Source organism: Mytilus californianus, unplaced genomic scaffold (genome assembly GCF_021869535.1).
Source record: "Mytilus californianus isolate M0D057914Y unplaced genomic scaffold, xbMytCali1.0.p SCAF_1, whole genome shotgun sequence".
In the NCBI taxonomy this organism is placed as follows: domain Eukaryota; kingdom Metazoa; phylum Mollusca; class Bivalvia; order Mytilida; family Mytilidae; genus Mytilus; species Mytilus californianus.
In genome coordinates, this window is record NW_026262581.1 from 1863315 (window position 1) to 1888045 (window position 24731).

General features: G+C 33.7%; 2 protein-coding genes across 3 annotated transcripts in view; one reads left to right on the forward strand and one right to left on the reverse strand.

The window, feature by feature from the left end:
• The window catches only part of LOC127731314 (sulfoquinovosidase-like), a 29796-nt gene extending 5330 nt beyond the window's left edge, over positions 1-24466 (reverse strand). The window contains exons 1-10 of one of the 2 annotated variants that reach the window (XM_052240326.1): positions 24422-24466; positions 21911-22023; positions 8955-9137; positions 8021-8267; positions 7373-7719; positions 6657-6798; positions 5173-5391; positions 4160-4378; positions 2200-2442; positions 821-1297 (exon numbers count right to left, since the gene is read on the reverse strand). In XM_052240326.1, the coding sequence (XP_052096286.1) occupies positions 821-1297; positions 2200-2442; positions 4160-4378; positions 5173-5391; positions 6657-6798; positions 7373-7719; positions 8021-8267; positions 8955-9137; positions 21911-22021 (2188 nt within the window). In that variant the 5' untranslated portion in view covers positions 22022-22023; positions 24422-24466. The other variant, XM_052240323.1, reaches the window with a different exon arrangement.
• On the forward strand, positions 11722-19337 carry LOC127731580 (uncharacterized). Its single transcript, XM_052240374.1, has 3 exons — positions 11722-12132; positions 13263-13334; positions 17175-19337. The coding sequence occupies exon 3, from the start codon at positions 17185-17187 to the stop codon at positions 19282-19284; it is 2100 nt and encodes a 699-aa protein (XP_052096334.1). The 5' UTR covers positions 11722-12132; positions 13263-13334; positions 17175-17184; the 3' UTR covers positions 19285-19337.
• Positions 24467-24731: the final 265 nt, after the last annotated feature.

Genomic DNA, 24731 nt, shown 5'->3' on the forward strand with positions numbered 1-24731 from the left:
ATGCATTGTGAGTGGAGTGTGAGGGCTTCAAGGGAGAATAGTGTTTGTACTAATTGAGCATACCCTCTTGAAATAAATATTATTATTATTATTATTATTATTATTATTATTGACGTATTTTAGAAATGATGAATGACAACCTCTAAAAAGTATAACAAAAATACCGAACTCCAAGAAATTCCTAATAGAGCTGTAATAATATGATACCATGATTAACTTGTATGCATAAATGAATACTGATTAAAAATTTACCGGTAAGTAGCATAATTTTCATCAAAAATTTTAAGGAAAATAAAATATTCAATACAGACACATTTGGTAGATTTTTAAAAGTCATAATAGAACTTGCTTTAATTGTACAATGTATCAACTAAAAAGTTCATCATACAACTGTTGTATATAAACAATGCATGTATGTCAACTTATTTTGAATGTCTTTCTCAATATAACCTCTTAGAACGTGTTTGTTACATGCAGTCTGTCCCACGTCTATTTAAAAATATCTATATCCTTCCGAAAATATATTTTATTTCTAAATATAAAGTTTTAAAAAGTAAAACAAATAGATTCGGAATACTGATAATTTTGTAGTAGTGCAAAGTTTATTTGGGATTAAGACGAAGACAAACATAACAAATTTAGCCCATAACAATAACTGAAAATAATGAATACTAGTATACATTTTGCCCCCAAAAATAGCTGAAAATAAATGAAAATATTTGAAAACAGAAAAATCAAAAGTTATACATAAGCTGTGCATACAGTGTTAGTAACAGAAGAACAATATTAGTTGCAGTCAGAGCACCAGAGTTACTACTACCTGGGGTCTTTGTAGATGGTTGGTTGGTTGTTGGTGGTGGCGGTACCAGTGGTATTTTAGAAATGGCCTTGAATGTTGCTGAATATGGTGATGTTTTCTGGTAAAACACCGGTGGTTGTCCTATAGGAGCAGGTACCATTATATATTTATTTCCTGCAGTTTGCAAGGAATTATTCCATAAAAATACCCATTCACCCTGAGGAAGATAAACTTTCTGTGATGTAACATTAGCCTGTATAACTGGTGCTATTAATAAATCGGAACCGTACATGTACTGATATTTAGCGTTTAAGGCCAATGGATCATTTTGATAGTGAAGAACTAGAGGTCTTTGTGCGGGAATTCCATCCCTAACACAGATCTGTATGACAGAGTTAGTGTAATTTCCTAACATTTTATAAATCTGGACTAGCCTGGCAAACTGTAAAAGGATGTATTGATTGGAGTAAGCCTGTACATTGAAGTCCGGTTGATTGCCTATAGAAAAACAAAAGAGATAGGTTAAAACTGCTGAAAAGTTTCATTCAACTTTCATATATTTTTGAAAGATCTAGAAAAGCTTCTCTATGACTATGAGTTATGTACAATGTCTTTGAAATAATTACTACCGCACGGTGCCCCGGGATACGGCCACTAGTGGACTATCTCCAACCGATGCCCATCAGACCTACCTTGAATCGTATTTGGGATAATTACTACCACACGGTTGATGCGGCTGCTTTAGTGGACTCTCTCTCTACCTAAATCCCATTCGGCATATCTTGATTTGTTGTTGAGATAATTACCGCAAAAAGCTGGATACGCAAGTCCCATTAGACCGACCTAAATATTTATTTGAGATCGTTACTACGACATGAAGAAAATGGGTGCTGTTGGACTCTTTCTACCAAAGTCCTATTAGAACAACCTTGCTTAGATTTTGAAAAATAGGTACGATTGAAATCCGAAATCGTCTGAGTTTCAAGAACCTAACTGTCGGGAGTGCTTGGTCGACCTCACTGGACCATTCCGGATCCGTTATGGACGTATACGACTGCGTTCAGACAATGATAGAACATTCCAGATTATTGATGGCAATAATCAGACTTTTTCACTGTTCGCCGACTAGCGCTGCCTGATCTCAAACGGGAATCATAATCAGCAATATGTAACTGCCGCAATACCATGCGAAAGATACAAGTCGGATTGAGTACGTGATAATCGGGACGCTTCCGGAATAATCATTGCATGTCTGAAGCTTAATGGCGAATATCCAAAAATGAAACCTATTCCCGTTTTCACGTATAGTTGCATGTTTTATCCTCGCAGTTGCAAAAACGTGCATTGGCTGCATCCGGCCATCAAAATTAAAAATCAAATAAAAAATCTTGTACACAAACCCTCATGAGTTCTCATGACTGGTGTAAACACCGCCATTTCTGCAGATCTCAGTAACAACTCAGCTGTTCTTCTAAGTCCTAATGATCCAAAAGTAGTGTAGCCTCCAATATCGAAATGTGTTAGACCTGTACCTGACAGACCCATAGACGTAGCAGCTATAATGGTGGACGGTAGGCCATCACCATAACTGAAGTCTACATTCTGGTCTCCAGCCCACATGAGTGTGGTAAAGTTTGAAGTACCTAAAGAATAAAAACAGTTTTAATAACTGGTTTCCAGTCTAGTTACAACTCTGCAAGATAAAGACAATCTTCGTTTTTAAAAAGAGTTACATGTATTACCATTGGGGTAAAGCTGGAAATGTCAAAAATAATAAGTCTACGTCAAAGCCAATCACACTACATAATGTAGTTTGCTATATCTACATATACGTGTTACTTTTTGAACTGAGATGTGTTTCTCTGGTCATGTTTACCTGGGACTATTATACTAACGGGACTGGAAACCGTTACACCAATTAGTGTAATAATATCAACATCACGGTCGTTAGAACGAGACTTTACCTGCGCTATTTATCAATACGCCCTGGGACTATTATACTAACTTAGTATAATAGTCCCAGTGTTTACTTAGTCCAATTTTATCTATTTTTTGACGTGTATTTAAATGTTTAACTTCTCTTTTTAGTTTAAATTTTATGGACATATTATTTAAAAACGTCTAGTAAAAAGTATTACTTTCAAGATTTCTTTGATTAAAATTTTTTTAAAAGAATTGTTTTGCTTTCTGTTTTCAGTTTTCTTGCTTTACGTGGCTAGTACAAACTTACCCCAAATATCCAATGGTATTGTTTAAGAAAATGTAAATATGTACTTTTGCATTATGTATGATAATTACTCTTGCCAATATAGACGCGTTCGGATGTGCTGGGTGTATAAGTACGCAGCCACGTCCAAATTACTTTGCGTTAAAAATTAAACACATATAAATGAATATATATGTGGGTGCATACCAAGGCTGTTTGGAAACACAAAGTCCTTGTCGCTACTCTCGAAGAGAGGTGTACATTTGGCTAGTACATAAATAAGAATAACAGGAATTAAAAATATTTTACAGTACAACAGATCACACTAACTACCTACAACCGCTACCAGACTCCATGAAAAATTATACATTTAGACCTACAAACAAAGACAGATAATAACAAACAGCACATGGTCCAGATAGCCTGGCTTGGTACAATAACAAAATATGGTAGGGTTAAAAGCCAGTTTTACATGGCCCTTTTGCCAATGCAGACCATATATCGTATAAGTAAAACACACAAATAAAGAACATACGCAGTGCAGCTACAAACAGGATGACCACTAACTCGAACAAGGACATAACAGACACCACATACTTTGAAAGGCAGAGTCAAATACAGGAAGCTATCTAGGGTAGCCATGGCTGTTGGTAAAATATCACCGCTTTAGTTAGAAAGTACTAGTAAAAACACAAGCAAGTCCATTTGAATGCTCTAATACAAAGTCGCTACCATTTTGGAACGTTGATTCCTAGATCAAAGTTAATTGGAACCGAAATGTGAGCCGTACACGTTGAGAGTTTGTCGGGCTGTCAAAACTGGTTCAGCCCAAAAATTTGATTCAAAAATGTCTGATCCAATCCATGACTGTATTCATGAGGATAGTTTTACGAGATTTTCTCAAAACTAATCAGTATATAACAACAAGAAGATGTGGTATGTTAATACACATGTATATGGAAATTGATACTTTAGAAAATACATTGAAATAAATTGTATTCAATTTCAATTTCTCCCTTAAATATGTTCTCCCACCAAAACCTTTCAAGCACTACTGAGTGACGGTGTACCAATACCAAGTTCATTTATACAATATTTTAAAGTTATAAATTTTGGTGTCATAAAACCACTTAGCTGATTGTAATATTACTCACGTGCAGCACCAGCTCTCATCCAGAAGACTATCTCTCCTAGTTTGCCCGACTCCTCTACTGCTTGCCTATTTAACATTGCCCACAATACTGGCCACTGATTGTGTACCATCTCAATAGACATAGTTTTATCAAATACTACAGCATCTACGGGAAGATACTCTCCGAAATCTGCCATCCAGCCACTTAGACCTAGTTTTATCATGTTAGTTTTAATCTGACCTACAACAGTGACACAATATGGTGTTAAGGGTATTGTCCAATAATGATTTTGTCTAAACGTAAAATGGGCTGCCTTTTGAAAGCTGTCATGCATTTGTTGTTTTGTACTAAAAGTTTTAAGAATGGTCTTCATTTGAGATGCCTAATTTGTAAAAGTTCTATACCAAACTATATTTATTATAAGTGTCTTTTTTTGTAATTGTGTTACAAATAAACAGCGTGCCACTAAAACTATACAGTTCCTTTTCAAAATAATTCATTTTACTACTAAATGTTAGTAATGTACATCCTACTGAAAAATAAATTGCGGTGACTTTAACCCATGAACTGGACACTACTTACAGGTTACTATTTCCACAAAAATGCCAAATACGCAGTCATTAACTAAAAATAATCACTTCCATTTTCAGTTATCTTTGGTTAATGTAAGTGTTCCGGTTCTAGGAGATAGTTACACCATAGAACAGGAAAATATTTTTGTTTCAGCTTTTTATGTGCCTTTTTGTGTATGTTCATGACGAAATGTCATCTAGGGAATGATTTTAATATTATAAATGCATCCATCTTTTAACGAAGGATTTACACATGAATCAATGAAAATGTTATAAAGGTTGTGTATTGATAACATTTTGTCTCTAAATCGATTGATCGATTACTAGTAGTTTTGTCATGTAGTATTTGTCAGTTTTTTTTAATTTAATTTACCATGTCTATATAGAAATTTTCTGGACATGAAATTGTCATTTTTACACCTTCCGTCACAGCATTTCTAAATCATACTTCCTCCTACTTACCTTTGTACCAATTAAATGCATCTGGGTTGGTCAAATCAACTATACCACACAAAAATTCGCCAAAATCTAAAAGATACGGGTTTCCAGTTCTGTTTTTCACTACAAAACCTTGGCTTGATGCATTCTTATACAAATCACCTTCGATATTCAAATTTGGGTTTATATAAGCAAGCACCTTCACTCCTTGAGCTTTCAGATCTTTTATTTTCTGGTCCAAACCTGCAATTCATAATTTCTAATTGATGATATTAACGAAAGATTAAAGCACCTTGAATTCGAAAATCACAAACTAACTTGAATCTATAAACATGTTTCATTCCTTTAGATATCAACTGTAATATTATATTTGCATTTTGTCTTACATATTTGATTCACAGGTTGACTGTGGTACATAAATATGGTAATCACTTGCAGGCGGACACCCAGTTGAAATTAAACAAAAGAAATGGAACTCTTTGTAAGAGAAGGTAAAAAGCCAAATTGGTATATTTGAATTGTTTACATCTGTTTCTATGTTTCATGATCCTAGCTAAAAAATGTAATTATAAGTATTGAATGCTTCTTTTTGTAATTTCATAGGGTTGTAAAAGCGTTGACCGTGCGTACATTTTTAGAATGAAGCACTTCCGCGCTTCATACAAAATGTACTACGGTCAACGCTTTTACACCCTCAATGAATTTACAAAAAGAAGCATTCAATTCTTAAATGTGGATAAATTTATCGGTTTTCAAGAGCTAAATTGGCAGCGCGTCATCCCTACAATGGCTTCCATTTTTAAGATTGTAAAAATTGGCTGGCGTAATGGGGAGATAATTTGGACAAAGTAGAATCCTGACTACCTGACCTTCTTCAGACTGACAATAAAACGCTTGCCAAAACGGGGCGTCCGTTTTGCTGTGCCGGATGCATGAATTCACAGTCACGTGCGGTCAGAATGGAGATGTTTAATCCGACGAGTAACATGCCATATGTACGTTAAGAACCCTTGCAACAACTCCTTTATGGAGGAGGTGGTCTCTTGCAAGGCAAAAGTTTTGTCACTATTCAATGTACACTCATTTTTCAGTGTCATTTCAAATGTCCCGCTCTTCCACCAGGTCGATCCTATTACAGGACCTTCCTATTGTGTATCAATCTCGTACTGAAATGCATGAAATGAAATATTTTCCATCGGACGTTTAACAAACAACAATCAATCAATCAATTTGATATATTTGCCATACGCTTTTATATTTCTTGGATCCCGGAGAACTATTTTAACTGACAGAACGACTTTACATGCGCCATTTCAATATTCACGAAATACGCACATGGACAATTATATGTATAATGTTAGGCAATTTTTTTTATCCTCAGATCCAACTCGGTATACTTTATATAGAGAGAGAGGATCTTTTAATGATGATCCTTGAAAATTGTACTAATATATCATTTAATTACCATTCAACAAAATTATCATTGAATTACTATTCAACAAAATTACCCGGATATCTTTTTGGATTCCATTTCCAATTCCAAAACAATCTCTGTCCAAATGTAGTGTTCTTAATTCCAGCCCAGTCCTGTATCCACAACCCATTTACAGCAACTCCTTGGTCTTGTGCAGTCTTCAGCCTTTTCAACATCTGTACAAAAATGCATCGATGAAGCTTATACAAATATATTAATACCAAAATGTTAAATCTTTCTGCAACAGAAAATTATGTTGGTCAATTGCTAAGAATTTGAAAGAAATATTTAAAAATGTAAACTAAAATTTGTGTCTATATTATGTATACAATTCCTCGCTGCCAATATCACATTTCTATGTTTATTTAATCGAAAATCTGGGTCAAAATCCCAATTTGGCAAATATTTTAAAAAGTTCAACTCCTAAGAAACATGTGTAGTGAGGTTCAAGATGATGACGGTAAACTACCGTAATCAATCAAATCTTTTAACCTGACACAGGACAAAAACAGACTGTGGATCATAATGCCATCCCTAATACTAACATAAGCGAGGCATAAAATACGAAATAAATAAATTGGATTCTGTTTTCCCACACTAATTTGAATATTTTGATATCCTACGCATAGTTTAAAATGCAAAAGATACAGTTATAAGGAAATGATGCAATCAAAGGTCCAATTTTATAAGTTTGCAGTTCACCGACATTTGTAGAAATGTATTTTTTCAATATTTAACAAAAATATTTACAATATCTGTTCCTCCTTGAACGCCAAGTATAATCCCATCTCGTAACCAGCTAGGTAGAGCTGCCATCTTTCCCAACGGCGTGTCTGTAACAAAACTTTTCACGAGGTCCATCATGCTATTTCGGGGTATGATTGAAATATTGGAAAAGTTTCCTTTTATGAAAACTTCGTGATATTGGTTGTGACTGAAATCGAACTCAACATAGTTATAGCCATCGTAATGGAATAGGTAGTTCCTTGAACTGATGAAGGTTGCTTGGGGAAAGTATGTCGTATGATAATCACCGCCAGCGCCACTCATTTTATCGGCGAAAAATGTCACTTGGTCATGTATGTCCCGTCCAACACCTGAAATAAAAGTACATCTTCTGAAAAATATTTCTCTCCGAAGCTTACATTGAGTATTCCCAAGAGGATTACCTGCTGCACATGATGAGATCTAGTATGTAATTGGTGACAAACACATCATGCAGTGAAATGTTTAACACTGACTACATCTACATCAACATGATCAAAACAGATAATTTTCTGGTCTGAATTAATTTCTTCTTATCGACATTATTCTATTATATCTTAACTTTTACCCCATTATATGAAGCCATGACTAAAAATGTTTAACTTGAAAGATGTTACAGTTTTATATGTTTACCTTGTTCTCTTGTCCAAATGGGATAAATTCTGTCAAGTGACCTACTGACTGAGAATAATTCTGGGTCCTTCCCTGGTGTGTAAGAAAATTCCCGCAGATTTAGGTGACTGAATTGTTCTCCAAGGCCGTAAACTTGTTCTGAGGCTTCAGCAACAACTCGAAACCAAAGATAATCGTATTCTATACCATTATTATATATTTCAATCCCTACTGATCTGTCATTGTATGTCGTGATCCGAAATCTCAGCTATTTATGACAAAAAGAACCTGTATTTACAATTGCATTAAAAATCCCAAAGAAATTACATAATATCAAATATGATATCTTATATCATTTCACCATTAATTCGAGGTTAATTGTCTTCAAAGTCAACATATCAAAATGAATCCGGATAAGTTAAATGAAATAAAAATATTAGTAAATACAGTTTAAAGAAACAACATGTTAGCTTTAGAAAATGAATATTCTTTTTGTATCACATCTTAAGGTTTTTCGTTACTTGGAGATTTGTTGTAGATGGCCGTTGTTAACTTTTATTTATGATCTGGCATATCGTATAAAATGCATGTAGGAAAAATTCGATATCATAATCGTTCTAATGGAGGATTCTAGCGTAGTCAATAGCTACAATAACTGCCCAGGCACTCTAATCATAGTTCGTTATGGTATTCCACTGCGTATCCACTCTGATAGAGGAGACAGTTTTGAAAGCCAAGTGACCATTGACATATAGTTATGTACCTTGGTTGGGATGAAGAAATCCCGGACAACTCCTACCGCCCATTGAAAATGGCGATAGAGAGTTTGATCGCACCTTGATGGGTTTAAAATATATGATTATTATTGTAAGATATAATGTATACAGCTGCATTACCGGTAAATGTGTACGAGGAAAAACAATCCAATTCAAATTTTTAAAAGATATCTGTATACCTGATGTTTGTCCTCCAAAAAGTCAATCTCATCTGTCCAATTAAAATTCTGATATGTGTAATTTCGCAGTCCTACTCTTCTGTCGATGTCGTTGTCAATACGGAAATTCCCACGGAATTCTAGGAAGCTCGTTCTTCCCATTCCAACGTATAGCATAGGGTTGTCATAGGTATGTTGAAATATCTACATGAAAATACGTACAATGTTTTTAGGTTAGTGGTCCTGAAGAAAATTATTTGAAAAATGCAAAAAGACGACTTTTTAACGTAAATGTTTTCATTAAGAATTTTAAAAAAGTCACATTGTATAATTCCAAAACTTTATTTTTGTTTAAAGACTGTATCTTTAATTTTGCAGTAGGATTTTTAACACTCATTGACAGGTTGACAATCCGGATATAGGGTTCAAGCATCGAGTTATAAATTAATAGTGGAATACTGACAGCACATTGGTTTATTTTAGCTAGATGCATTGTACAAGCTAAAGGACAAGGTATGATAAGGGGCATATTTGGCCCCCCTTTTTCCCGATTTGAGAAAATTTTATGTTGAATCCCATCCTGCTTGTAAAATGACCTGAAGTATCTGTTCGTCAACGTAGAATCTTATTTTGTTGAATTATATACTCAAATTCTGCATAAAGAGACCTTAAAAGGTCATGAACGACGCAAAGTTTGTAAAATCTACAAGTTTTGTAACGTTTGGAGAAGATATTCGACATCAGCGCCAACGTAGACCATCCTGAAATGTTCAACCAGCTACTCTTCTCAGATATATCTTTCATTTTATAAAATATCATGGTGGTCTACGTTGGCGCTCATATTTTAAATTGAAAAAAATAAATATCCGATTGTTTACAATTTTGACAAGTCGATATAATACGCCAATGAAACGGTCCGGTTCCGGGACTATTCCGGTAGCTTTAGATGCAGACGGACAACCAAGGTTGCCAATCACTCCAAAGAAAATACGGGTAAGCAACAAATTTCCAACCCAAAACTTAATTGCAGGAAAATCAAAAAAAAATACTGGTAATCTGCATGTTTGCAATAAGCAATTATAAATGCAAGTGTATTTTTATTTACAAGCTGGGCCAGTGATCAGGCATTGGATTCGGAATCAACATTGACAACAATAAACGATCGCATATTGGATACAAATAACATGTATCATTGCCTCAATTACTGGGAATAAACTTTTAATCATATATTATTCAAATTATATTTTGCCAGATTTAAGATATTTCTTGATAGTATTTCTTGTGACTGTAGTCTGTAGGGGGAGGGTGCCAAATTAAATATATTCCGGGGGTTAATAATTGATCAAAATATCAGGCACTCATAGCTATAACGTATTTCCACAACACATATTACTCTCATAAAGATTATATGTTAGACGTGTAATTAAACACAGGCAATAAAAGTCCACCGCAGTGCAGACGACGTAGCTTTGTTTACATAATAAAAGAGTGATGTCCCCTGAAAATTGGTGAATTAATTTTCAGCTTATAAGTTTTTCAAATATTCAAAAATACCTTTCAAGTATAATTTAGAATAAGGTTTTTATAAAAAGATTTCTTTTTTATAACTTTGAAGTAAATTGTTCATTTGCATCAATATATTTTGCATTTGGAAATTTTATATTGTACCAAGTACAGAGAACGAGATGTAGAGGGATATATAATAAAAGAACTGTCCATAAGCATTTCATCAGATTGCCAAACGTGCGATGGCTGACCAGCCATTCAAAGTCGTTAAACACCAACAGAAGCAATCTAGGAAATCAGTAAAACACTATACAAAAAAAATAAATAACTGTAAACTTCCATGGGTAATCCAGGTCGTTACTAGCTATACACATCATTCAATTCAAAGGGAAAACATGCACGAGAAGTCATTTATCAATTTATTAAGAGGGTTTTTTTTTTATATCAAATGGCTAATTCAATCAAATATCTGATCGCTTTCCTCTGTAGAAAATGATGAAACAAACCTGGCTAACTAAACCTCTCACTTGTACGAAGTCGCATAGACTTCTATTAAAAGAGTATTCAATCTACAAGCCATCAAAGTAAAACTAATCGTGGGCCGCCTAGTTCGAGACCCTCATTGGGAGTAAAGGTTGATAAATATCCAAGTTATAGTTATACAGGGGTAATCAGATAGCAGAAGTCTTTCAGTAGAGCCCACTGTACTCAATGTCATCAAAATGCATGCTCTGACCGATTTAAAATCTGCACTATCAGTTTTTTTTTTTTTTAAATGTGTATACTACATGTGAAACTCAACTCAATAGCAAAACAAAAGAAACTAAATCTACAAAAACACTGAAAAGATCTGCGGTCATGACAAAATTCACAAAAAAAAAGAAAGAAAGAACACAATCAAAAATAAAAGATTATGAAATTATCAGTATCACAAAAGCTTATCACCAAAAGTGGTCTTACTTAGAAAATGCAAATGTAGGAGTGATAACACTTAGATTTCAACCTCTCCCTTTCGTGTGTTAATTACTTTACTTACAAAACGTTTCTTTAAAAAAAAAACATGCATATAAATAGGTACTGGTAAAACACTGTACTCTAACCAATGGTAAACAACATTAAAAGACTCAGTAAACAATATAATTCCTTCAAGATATAGAGTTCAGTTACTGAAAGCAAGCTAATATTAATACTCATCCATAATGTAATTTACATATTGACACCCTATTTACATTTAATACATTTTATGCCCATACCGTAACCAGAGGGGGCATTAAGTGTTAGCCTTGTCCGTCTGTACGTCCGTCCGTCACAAAATTGGTTTTCGTTCTCTAACTTTAGTTTGTCTCAGCCAAATGGTATGAAACTGATACACAATGCTTATTACCACAAAACACAGACCAAGTTCGAATTTGGGTGGTGTCACTTTTACCGTTCTCTTTATATAATTATATGCAGAGTGGGAGGGGCATCATGTCCCATGGACACATTCTCCAGTTAATTTAGATTGTTAAGCACTCTTTCACAATTGTTGAACTTGATAAGCTGTATTCATAAAATAAAAGTTTGTTGTTTATTTAGCATTTCTTTTCTTTTAGCTCCTGTTGATATTGCCAATAAAACACACTACAAAACCCAAAGAAGAGTATACCAGAACAAAATGTATAACTAGTTATATCCGATAGAAGATATTTAGGTAAATCATACAATATCTGCTTATTTTATATCAGTGCTCATTCTTTCCAAAATATATCTATCCGAACCACTTCTGTTACAACACATTTACAACTCTTCGGATGTACTGCAATATTCATAAACGATGACTTCCGTACACTAATATAACAATGTACCAGTATTCAAATGGTGCATACTCACACAGAAAAAAAGGCCCGCCTTAAAGTTTAAGCAGAACCTTTTCCCCTTTCATTTGTAATTAAAAAAAATGTCTACTGTGCAATCTGACCATATGATTCTTTGCTAAATTTTGTTTAAAAGATACCACTTTACACAGGCAATGCAAAACACTAATAGTGATTATCTTTTCTGTTGTTCGCAGTTCTCGTGAAAATAAGAGAGTCTACAGTCCCAAACAACTAAAATAAGTCAATGATATTTTTCATATTCAGTATATGGTTTCTATAAAAACAATTCACCGTAATCGACTCTTAATCAATATATTTTCATTTTTGTGAAGTGAAATATGAACTTATGAATAAAAAAAAATAAGCTATGATTGTTTTGATTTAAAAACTATATGAAGAATATATAATGAACCACCTCCCCCCCAACCCCAATACAAATACATTGAAACAACACTTACTTTAGAGTCTCCATTTCAGGGGAATATCCTAATATGAAGCATACAAGTAACGGAGTATTGTTTAGCTTAAAAGTTTTTATTTGTACGACGTCATACTATGCCATTACGTTAAACTTATTTAATACGCCAAGATCGATTATAAATGTTCATGTAAAATGTATTGTATAGTTGTATATACTTTTTTCTAAATTATTGTGTCTTATCTTTCTTTGTTATGCATTATACACATGTACTTTTAATCTAACAGTTCTGGAACTTTTCTCAATTTCAATTTTTCTAGGAAACCAAGCATCCCAATGGCATGCATGTGTATCGCGCATAAATCTTTATCAGAAAATCAAAAAAGTGCTTACCTTGCTACAAAAGTAGTTTTTGAAACATGGTCTTTGAAGTATCAACCAAAGGTGAAACTCTGACGGACTTAATACGTTCCAGTATTTGTTTATTTGCAAATCTTTTAAGATTTATCATCAAATATATATGGATTTTTTTTTTACATTTTGCAGCACTTTCGAAATTCCAGCAAGATGGTTATGATAAACAGAATAGATACATGTTATAATGGATTCATAAAATAGGTAATTTATAAGAATAAATACAAAATACAGAAATATATACTCCCAACCTGACCATACAACTATTTAAGTGTTCGAAGAAACCAAGATAGTTTCGTTGTGCATATATGAAATAAGGAGTCGTGGTATGATTCCCAACTAGACAACTAGCCACCAAAATTCTAATGAAATAGATGTAAACAATTTTATGAAGCAGTGGAGCCTTTAGCAATGAGAAAAACCGTTCCACATAGTTGGCTATACAAGGCCCAGACATGAAAAAATGTAACAAGTCAATTGAGAAAACTCACGGCCGAATCTATAACAAAACAGTTATATGGTAATCCTTTTTCTGTAAAATATATACATTGCCCCGGCATGTGGCATACGTTTATAACGGTAACTAGGACTATATATAGTTCGCATTCATTCTTACAAACCCTGAATTGGAAATTGCCAAAGAGTAAAATGAAAACAGAACACAATTTGTCAAGTTTAAAAAATGTTCCTCTTCCGTTAACATTCACAGTAGTTATTTGTGCATTAGTTTCAAAAAAATTACAGGACATTCAACAATATAATACAAAACAAAAAGAAACAAGAAAGACATGAACACTAAAGTCAGATAGGTCAAAAAACAGTAAATAAGATTACATTGAAAAACAGTTACAAGACAAGATAGAAACAACAGAAAACAAGATATGATGACTAGGCAAGATAGTAAAATACAAGACAAGACAAAAATCAAGACCTGACAAATAACATAAAGGTCATGACACACCACAAGGGCCTCTAAGCAAGACAAGACGAGACGAGACAAAAGAAAAGAGACAAGACAATGTAAACAAGACAAGAGAAAAGACAATGTAAACGAGACAAGAAACAATCAAAATGTAAACGAGACAAGAGACAGGTCAATGTAAACGAGACAAGAGACAAGACAATGTAAACGAGACAAGCGACAATCAAAATGTACAGGAGACAAGAGACAGGTCTATGTAAACGAGACATGATAATGATAACGAGACAAGTGACAAGATAATGTAAACGAGACAAGAGACTTGACAATGTAAACGAGACAAGAGACAAAACACAATGTAAATGAGACAGGAGACAAAAGGAAATGTAAACGAGACAAGATGCAAGAGACAATGTAAACAAGACACGATACAATAGAGACAAGACAATGTGAACGAGACAAGATACAAGAGACAAGACAACGTAAACGAGACAAGAGACAATGTGAACAAGACAAGAGACAAAATAATGTAAACGAGACAAGAGACAAAAGACATTGTAAACAAGACAAGAAACAAGAGTCAAGAAAAGACAACAGACATTGTAAACGAGACAAAAGACAAAAGACAATGAAAACGAGAAGAGACAAGCAAAATGTAAACGAGACAAAAGACAGGTCAATGTAAACGAGACAAGATAATGATAATGAAACAAGAGACAAGACAATGTAATCGAGACAAGGGACAGACTAGACAATGTAAACGAGACAAGAGACAAAAGACATTGTAAACAAGACAAGAGACAAGAAAAGAAAAGAAACATTGTAAACGAGACAAGAAACAAAATACAATGTAAATGAGACAAGAGACAATGTAAACGATACAAGAGACAATGTAAACGATACAAGACACAAAAGACAAGAGACAATGTAAACGAGACAAGAGAGAAGATAATGTAATCGAGACAAGGGACAAGAGGCTACACAATGTAAACGAGACAAGAGACAAAACACAATGTAAATGAGACAAGAGACAAAAGGAAATGTTAATGAGACAAGATACAAGAGACAAAAGACAAGAGACAAAGTAAATAAGACAAGAGACAAGACAATGTGAACTAGACAAGATACAAGAGACAAGACAACGTAAACAAGACAAGAGACAATGTGAACGAGACAAGAAACAAAACAATGTAAACGAGACAGACAAGAGACAAAAGACAATGTAAACGAGACAAAAGACAGGTCAATGTAAACGAGACAAGAGACAAGACATTGTAATTGAGACAAGACTTCAGACAATGTAAACGAGCCAAGAGACAAAACACAATGTAAATGAGACAAGAGACAATGTAAACGATACAAGACACAAAAGACAAGAGACAATGTAAACGAGACAAGAGAGAAGATAATGTAATCGAGACAAGGGACAAGAGGCTAGACAATGTATACGAGACAAGAGACAAGACATTGTAATCGAGACAAGGGACAAGACTTCAGACAATGTAAACGAGCCAAGAGACAAAACACAATGTAAATAAGACAAGAGACAAAAGGAAATGTTAATGAGACAAGATACAAGAGACAAAAGACAAGAGACAATGTAAACAGACAAGAGACATAACAATGTGAACTAGACAAGATACAAGGGACAAGACAACGTAAACAAGACAAGAGACAATTTGAACGAGACAAGAGAGACAAACCAATGTAAACGAGACAGACAAGAGACAAAAGACAATAAAAACGAGACAAGAGACATTGTAAACAAGACAAGAGACAAGAGACAAAAAAAGACAAGAGACATTGTAAACGAATCAAGAAACAAAAGACAATGTAAATGAGACAAGAGACAATGTAAACGATACAAGACACAAAAAACAAGAGACAATGTAAATGATACAAGACACAAAAGACAAGAGACAATGTAAACGAGACAAGGGACAAGAGACTAGACAATGTAAACGAGACAAGAGACAAAACACAATGTAAATGAGACAAGAGACAAAAGACATTGTAAACAAGACAAGAGACAAGAAAAGACAAGAAACACCAAACGAGACAAGAAACAATAGACAATGTGAATGAGACAATAGACAATGTAAACGATACAAGACACAACAGACAAGAGACAATGTAAACGAGACAAGGGACAAGAGACTAGACAATGTAAACGAGACAAGAGACAAACACAATGTAAATGAGACAAGAGACAAGAGACATTGTAAACAAGACAAGAGACAAGAAAAGACAAGAAACATTGTAAACGAGACAAGAAACAAAAGACAATGTCAATGAGACAAGGCACAATGTAAACGATACAAGACACAAAAGACAAGAGACAATGTAAATGATACAAGACACAAAAGACAAGAGACAATGTAAACGAGACAAGGGACAAGAGGCTAGACAATGTAAACGAGACAAGAGACAAAACACAATGTAAATGAGAAAAGAGACAAAAGACATTGTAAACAAGACAAGAGACAAGAAAAGAAACATTGTAAAGGAGACAAGAAACAAAAGACAATGTAAATGAGACAAGAGACAATGTAAACGATACAAGAGACAATGTAAACGATACAAGACACAAAAGACAAGAGACAATGTAAACGAGACAAGAGAGAAGATAATGTAATCGAGACAAGGGACAAAAGGCTAGACAATGTAAACGAGACAAGAGACAAGACATTGTAATCGAGACAAGGGACAAGAGACTAGACAATGTAAATGAGACAAGAGACAAAACACAATGTAAATGAGACAAGAGACAAAAGGAAATGTAAATGAGACATGATACAAGACACAAAAGACAAGAGACAATGTAAACAAGACAAGAGACAAGACAATGTGAACGAGACAAGAGACAAAACAAGAAAAAAGACATGAGACAAAAGACAAGACATTATAAACTAAACAAGACGATACAAATAACATAAAGGTCATGACACAGCACAAGGTGCTGTTAGCATGACAAGACAAGACAATTCAAGACAATTGAGTACATGTGCTCAAAACAGACTTGTGTTGTCTTCTTATCTTAAATATTTGCAATAAACATATATAGGATACTAGTTAATACATACAAATATATGTATAATATATTTTTTCATTTTTATTTTTTTTAGGCATTTAGCCATGGCAAAAAGTTACAGTTGTGTTCTCTGCAATAAGACACACCTAACAGTGAATAACAGAAGAACTATAATAAATGAAAAATTAAGAGATTATCTGGCCAGGACTCTTAAAAGGAATGTTGAGAATGCAACTATATGCTTGAAATGCAGGGCACAAGTATACAGAGATATGAAAACAGTGATGAACTCACCACAGATGAGACAAGGTATAGCAACTTGCCAGTCAAACGATGATGATGATCCAGATTTTTTAGCAGAGGAAACATTACCATCAGAACTAATTAGCCCGAAATCTATACAGTTAAACCTTTCATCTACATCTAAATCTCATAGACGTTGTACTGTTTGCCAGAAAAATAGCAGTAATCGACATCGACAGGTAGTTGTACCGCATGAGGCTCGAACTCAGGCTTTCATTGACAAATGTATTGTTATACCAGCAAATAGCAGATGCTGTCCAAATCATCTTTTGGGAAACTATTTTACACAGGAGTCTATTTCAAATATACCAGAGGTAAATAACACTACACTTTTTAATAGAAGTGACATCACTGAACTATTAAACAGGGTTCGAGGAACATTGACATTAAATGGCAAACTTAATTTTGATTGTTCACACTCATTGTCAGAGGAGGACTACCAGCGACTGACTGGTTTAACCAGGAATCAGTTCGAAGCTGTTGCAAATACAGTAACTGACCTAAGAAAATCTGAAATAAGATCTGTAAAGACATGTTTGGCCATTCTTTTAGTTAAACTTAGGACTGGACTCTCCAACTCCATTTTAGCTACATTATTTTCATTGGAAATACACCAAATTCAAAGAGCGACACACGCAGCTAGATCATCCTTGATGAAGTCATTCGTGCCTTCGTTTCTTGGCTTTCAACATATGTCCCACGACAAGTTCACTAGGGACCACACCACTCCAACAGCGAGAACTTTGTTTGCAGATAATCAACAAGATACTGGGATTCTTGTCCTTGATGGGACTTACATTTACCTACAGAAAAGTTCCCACCATCATTTTCAAAAGCAGACATACAGTATGCATAAAGGGAGGTCATTAGTCAAGCCCATGATGATTGTCGCTACAGACGGTTATATTCTTAATGTCCTCGGCCCATATTATGCTGACGGTCATAACAATGATGCTTCTATCATAAAGCATGCATTTAAGACTAATGCTGATGAGATTAACACATGGATGCACGAGGATGATGTCATGGTTGTAGACAGAGGATTCCGTGATGCAGAAGAGTTTTTGAAAAAAATGAATTTCAAAGTTGAGATGCCTTGTTTTCTTTCTAAGGGAGCAAAACAACAAACAGTTGATGAAGCGAATACAACGCGACTGGTGACTAAAGTTCGCTGGGTAGTGGAAAGTGCAAATGGTAGAATAAAACAGTGGAAATTTTTGGATAAAGTTGTTGCCAACCACTACGTGCCACACATTGGGGACTTTGTAAGAATTGTCTGTGCACTTGTCAACTGTTTTAGACCGCCTCTTATAAATGATTTCGGCAATGATGACATAGGTAAAGAAATGATTGAAAAGGCACAACTAGACAACCATGTAAAAACATATGTAGAGGAGCACAACCTTTTGAGAAGAAAAACTGTCTACAAAGAAGTTGATGGTGCGACTGAGCTTGATATGTTTCCCAGAATATCTCTAGACCATCTTAGACAAATTACAATGGGTATTTACCAAATCAAATCAGCTAAAAGGTACACGGATGCCCATCAGGAGGACGACAACTATGCATTGTTCATTTGCAAGGATAGGCCAGATCTGTTGCGAGTAAAGATGCACTCTCGCCATTCATCTTCAAGATGCTACCATTTGTGGTTGGAGTACGATGAAAATGAAGTCACTGGTTGGTACTGTACTTGTAAAGTTGGGTCACGTATGGTTGGGTGTTGTGCCCACATCGCAAGCGTTGTTTGGTATCTTGGATATCATAGGTGGAATATTGGGGCTGCTCAATCTGTCAATGCTTCCGGAAAGTTTTCAAGTTCCATACTCAATGCTAAAGATGTTCCTGAAGAGTCCGATCTGTCTGACGTAGAAAGTGTTGATTCATATATAGAAGAATAACTTACAATCATAATGAATTTAACCGTAGCTAAGAATGACTTGAACAAACGCCTCGCAACTTGTTTATTGTTTATTTGTAAGATGTACATTGCTGTTATAATCTAAAATGAATGAAGGTCATTTAAGTGTCACTGTTTTCACATTCCATATGTCATCACATTTATATAATTTTTCTGAAAAAAAGCACTTTTTAACCACGAGATTTATTTTATCTAACTTGTAATGGCTGTTTTCTAAAACCTAACTTGAAGAATGGCCACCTATCTTTTCGGTGTCTCGTTGGAGCATGTTTGAGTGTGAGAAGTGGAAGACTTGATTTGGTATTTATTTCAATTTTTCGCTTTGTTTACACATGTTTTTGTTGCTGACATACCCACTGGACAATACACATGTCGCTTTGTATAAATCATTACATTGTCGTGTTTGGTCAAGTGTGTCGTGTAACTGTGTCTATTTCCCTTGATACTATTGGCCACAACATTAACATACTGTAAAAGGACGTTTAAGATATCTAATCAATTTAAAATGTAGAGTTTTCGTAAAATATTTCATTCCAAGTACATATGTATAATTATCTTTCCATATACACATAAGTGTCCCATTCTGTATAAAATAAAGAGATGTGGTATGATTGCAAATGAGACGAGACCATATGTGTTAATTTCAAGAAATCTAGCAATATATTTTTTTTAGAGAAAAATGAAATAGTTCATGGAGTTCACCTTCTTTATGCCTATTTCTTTTATTTAGTAAGTGTTGACCAAGAACACTGAACTTTGCATTCGCTATTACGTATTTAAAATGTCCTTGTAATTGGTTAACAGTTCACCAACAGATAAAAAATTGAATTCTAGCAACACGCTTTTGTTACAAATACAGAAAACTTCCTGATCTGTTACTCAATTTTCAATAGTATTTTTAATCTCTTTGTGTTTTAATGTAGTTTACAAAACGGTAGGGTCAATGCTTTATTTTTGATTCTTACTAATATTTATAAAGATAAGTGTCACTTAAAAGCTTTTTAATGTTACTCAATTTGTTAATATTGGTTAATTACTGTTGATGGAATCATAAAAGTTCATGTGAAAGTGTATGTACGAGAATGAAAAATTGTATGAACAAGATCCATTTGAATTATTTTATATGTGATTGCAGATTGTTTAATATGAAATTGTTACTTATCAATGCTTATATGTGCGAGCGTATGAATGAAATCTGATATGAAAAAAACGATTATATTTAATTAACGTTCTTAAATTCATACATTAACACAAACTATGATTATAATTTAAACTAAAAGCAAACAATGTTGGTATGACGATCTTCTCTTCTGGATATGCTTTAGCTGGATGTCAGTATGATAACTGTGTTGTTTAAATGTATATAATACTATTTTCTGTTGGAAAATTATATATATATGCACATGCTAGGTTGTTGATAGTTACTAAAAAAGTTATAATTGAACTGTCTTTTTATTTCTTTCTAGTCTTCTTGTACAGAACTGGACAATCTATTTATTTGTAGAATAATATGAAAATACTAGTCTAGTTGTCTTTAATCTTAACATGATTGATAGTTGCTAAGCAACATTTGTGTTGCTATACACAATATGGACTTCATAAAAAAAGACTATTGAATAAGATATTCATATCATAGTGTACTCCATATGTGAAAGTAAGTTTTTAAAAATAGCAAAATTCATACTTGAGATAAAAAAAGAATCGTTATTAAACCGTTGCTATGCACTATTTTGGTTGAAACGTTGTTGATAAACATGAACTTCAATTAAAATTACTTTTATTTCTTACAGTTATTTATTCTTATATGCCAATCAGTTTTGCTTTTATTGTAACTTGTACAATAAAAGAATTGTTTTTATATTTCTCTTCAATTTATTCATTTTTGACTGTTGCTAAGCAATATTTGTGTTGCTATGCTCAATATGAACATCGACAAAAAAAAAGATGACTGAACTATAATATAAGACTGAAAAACAATTTATGGATGCTTAATCTACAAATATTGCTATTATTTAATACCTCAGAGGGAAAAACTTACCAATGTTTGATATGTTGCTAGGCAACAATTTTGTTGTTAGGTTGTTGCTAAGCATTTTAGTAAACTGAAAATTAACGTGACCATTCGATCGTAACTTCAGGTCCCTCTAAAGCAAACAATAACATTTGGAATTGAGCTCATTTGTATAGATAATGCAATCCATAAGTGATAATTTGGCTATTAAATAAAACCGTTGCTAGGCAACCTTCCTTTAACCGGAACATAAAAAAATCATTGTTTTCACAAGTTTCTATACAAAGGCTATCAATGATATGAATATAAGCTTATTTTGAGAGGGGGCCAAAAACGCCCCTTATCATACCTTGTCCTTTTATAAACGAAACCATACCACATCAATAAACAGAATCGAAAAAAAATGTTCTTTTGAAAAATTTTCGATTTTAAAATCGACTGATGTGCTGCTCTTAAACTTATGAAATTTTTAATGTATCGAATATCCGAGTCGCTTTAACAACCGATCAATTTCCTACTAAGGAACAAAACGTGACAAAATCTTCAAATATCATCACAATGAAAAACAAATTAAAATAACTGAAATAATATGTACCAAAATATTATTAACTGTAACATTGAAGCTGTGACCATTATCTATCACTTGATGGAGCTTTGATGCTGCCAAACATCCAGTCAGTAATATTAGATATACAACCACTTTCATCCCTGAAAGAAAAAAAAAATCCAAATGATTTGGGAAATATTTGGAATTTGAGTTCGGATGATTTTTTTTGTAAGGGTAAACAATGTATCCATCGAGGCCTTTCAGAAAAAAATCCTAAATACTAGTAAATAGATTAACCTTGCTGCTTCAGACATATCCCAAATACTAGTAAATAGATTAACCTTGCTGCTTCAGAAGTTAAGAAAGACTTTCTATTGTTTTTTTTTTTAAATATTATTATTGTTTGTTTTCTCTATACAGTTTATAAAATAGAACATTTTTTGTCTGTTTTATTTCAAATATCAGAGCTATTGAGCATTTAGTTTTTGATACAAACTGTATCAATTTCTATGTTCCTGTATTTTATCACCATGATGTATATGTCGTTTAACTTAGATTATAATCACTTAAGTTATATATACATGTCTATGTTATATAGGCACATACGTTTCAATATTGTATTTATATTGTGTCATAGATCAAACTTATTCGTTCATTGAATGTTTACTTATTTTTGTTTAAATGTCATTTTGATCGAGTTAAGCCATTTTAATTGATATTTTATAGTGTGTCTTTTTATGTTGTAATGTTACACTACTGTCTCAGGTTAGGGTGAAGGTTGGCGCCTGTTAAAAGGTTTAAACCCGCTGCATTTTATGCACATGTCCTTAGTCAGGAGCCTGTTGTTCAGTGGTTGTCATTAGTTGGTATGGTTCATAGGTGTTTCTCGTTTCTCGTTTTTTATATAGATTAGACCGTTGGTTTTCCTGTTTGAGTTGTTTTACACTAGTCATTTTTGGACCCTCTATAGCTTGCTGTTCGGTGTGAGCCAAGTCTCCGTGTTGAAGGCCGTACTTTGAACTATAATTGTTAATTTTTTATACATTGTGACTTTGATGGAGAGTTGTCTCATTGGCACTCATACCACATCATCTTATTTATAATGTATATGGTACGATGTCACTTGCCTTGTCTATGTATGTGGTTAGACATCATAATGTTATGATTGTTATGTAATTATTTTGGCCAATTAGTGGAATATTTTCCGTTGGTGTTTTTATCATTGTTTTCTATTGGTATTAACGAATGCAATAGCTCGGATTAGGTTATAATCGTTTCAGAAACATACGTTTGAAGAAAGAACCATTTTTAATGATTGCCATAAATTATTTTGACTACGTCTGTTATTTTTGATTTTTTGGATGCGAGACCTGTTTTGTTGTGCGGAATGGATACTTTCGAAGCCATATCCTAACTGATTCGGGACGTTCAATTTAACGTGAGATGGAGTATGGCAGGCTTTTTGTTCGCACAAAGCCTTTGCATGAACTCTCGCTGGGGAGAGTTGGTTTGACTGTACTGGATGTATAAATACACAACCACATTCCATTAGGGACACACTGATGCCAAGAAACGTATAATTTTCATACAAGTGGCGGTTTGGTGATGTTAAACTTAGTTTAATTCACTACCTCATTCGATATTGCTTTTACCAATCATGACAACGACAGCCAATCGTCAATTGTTTTCATGACCGTTTGAAGCGATTTCTGCCAAATTTCTCACTGTATATAGACATACTTTTAGGTTTTGTATTCTTTTGGAATATACCATGAGTTTAAGTACATTTGTTATCCCAAGTTCTTATCTTAATATTTGTTATATTTCACTTAATAGCAATAAAACTAATGAACATTATATCCTGGAATGTTTTTTGTTACTATGCAAAGACAGAATCACAGCATTGTAATGTTAGATTGTGATTGTGTGTGAAATTTTTGAATTTTTTTCTCTGTTTATGAGGTTAGTTATAAGTCTGACAGACTGTTGGTCCAGGGACACAGTTATCGTCCTTTGATTTTCGTTGTTCCTAGTGTAGACAGTATATAACATACAATTTATTTTCACACACATTCCAAGTTATTTTTTTTAATCTTTTATGCATAAAGAAGGGGGATGACATTACATTGTACCAGTTGCCGATTTATGACACATGTACACTAAGGGTGATAATTCATATTTAAATGGCATACTCCATTGCTGAGAAATGTATGCATTAGACGAAACAAGTAATCTAATGTCTAGTAAAATAGACATTCATTGCATAATCAAACCGTACAAAATAAACATCAACAAAAGAGACAGAAAACATAATATAAATCAATTCAAATCTTTCATAATTTCAATCAAGGTCCCAAAGGGGATTTTACAAGCAGCAATCAAATATAACTCATGTACATACCGATACAATGGTTGCGAATTTGTCCAAATTAGAAAGGTAGCTTTTAAACTGCTTAACAATCAGAATCAATTTAAAATTTATTGCAGTCCTAGCATTACACTGAACATGTAAATAAAGTTGATAATTTAGAATTACACAGAACATTCAGTATAGCATACCTTCACCAGGTAGAAAGACTCATCTTTTATATCATTAAATGCAAGGATAAGTGATTCGTAAATTATTGTTATATAATAAACAGACCGTTACACCACAGTTGATCAAATATCTTTTTCATTTCTATATCAATGAAAACTTAAACGATAAAAAGTACTAAAATAGCGTGTTTCCAGTAATTTTAGCTCATTTGTCCAAGTGACCAGTTTGAGCTACAACCATCACATGGTGTCCGTCCGGACGTCTTGTCGTTAACTCGTTAACATTTCGAAAACTTTTTCCTCTGAAATCACATGGCAAACGAGAATGCAG

Excerpts from the sequence above, each read along its gene's own strand:
- LOC127731580 (XM_052240374.1), top strand. The coding sequence starts at position 17,185 with ATGGCAAAAAGTTACAGTTGTGTTCTCTGCAATAAGACACACCTAACA.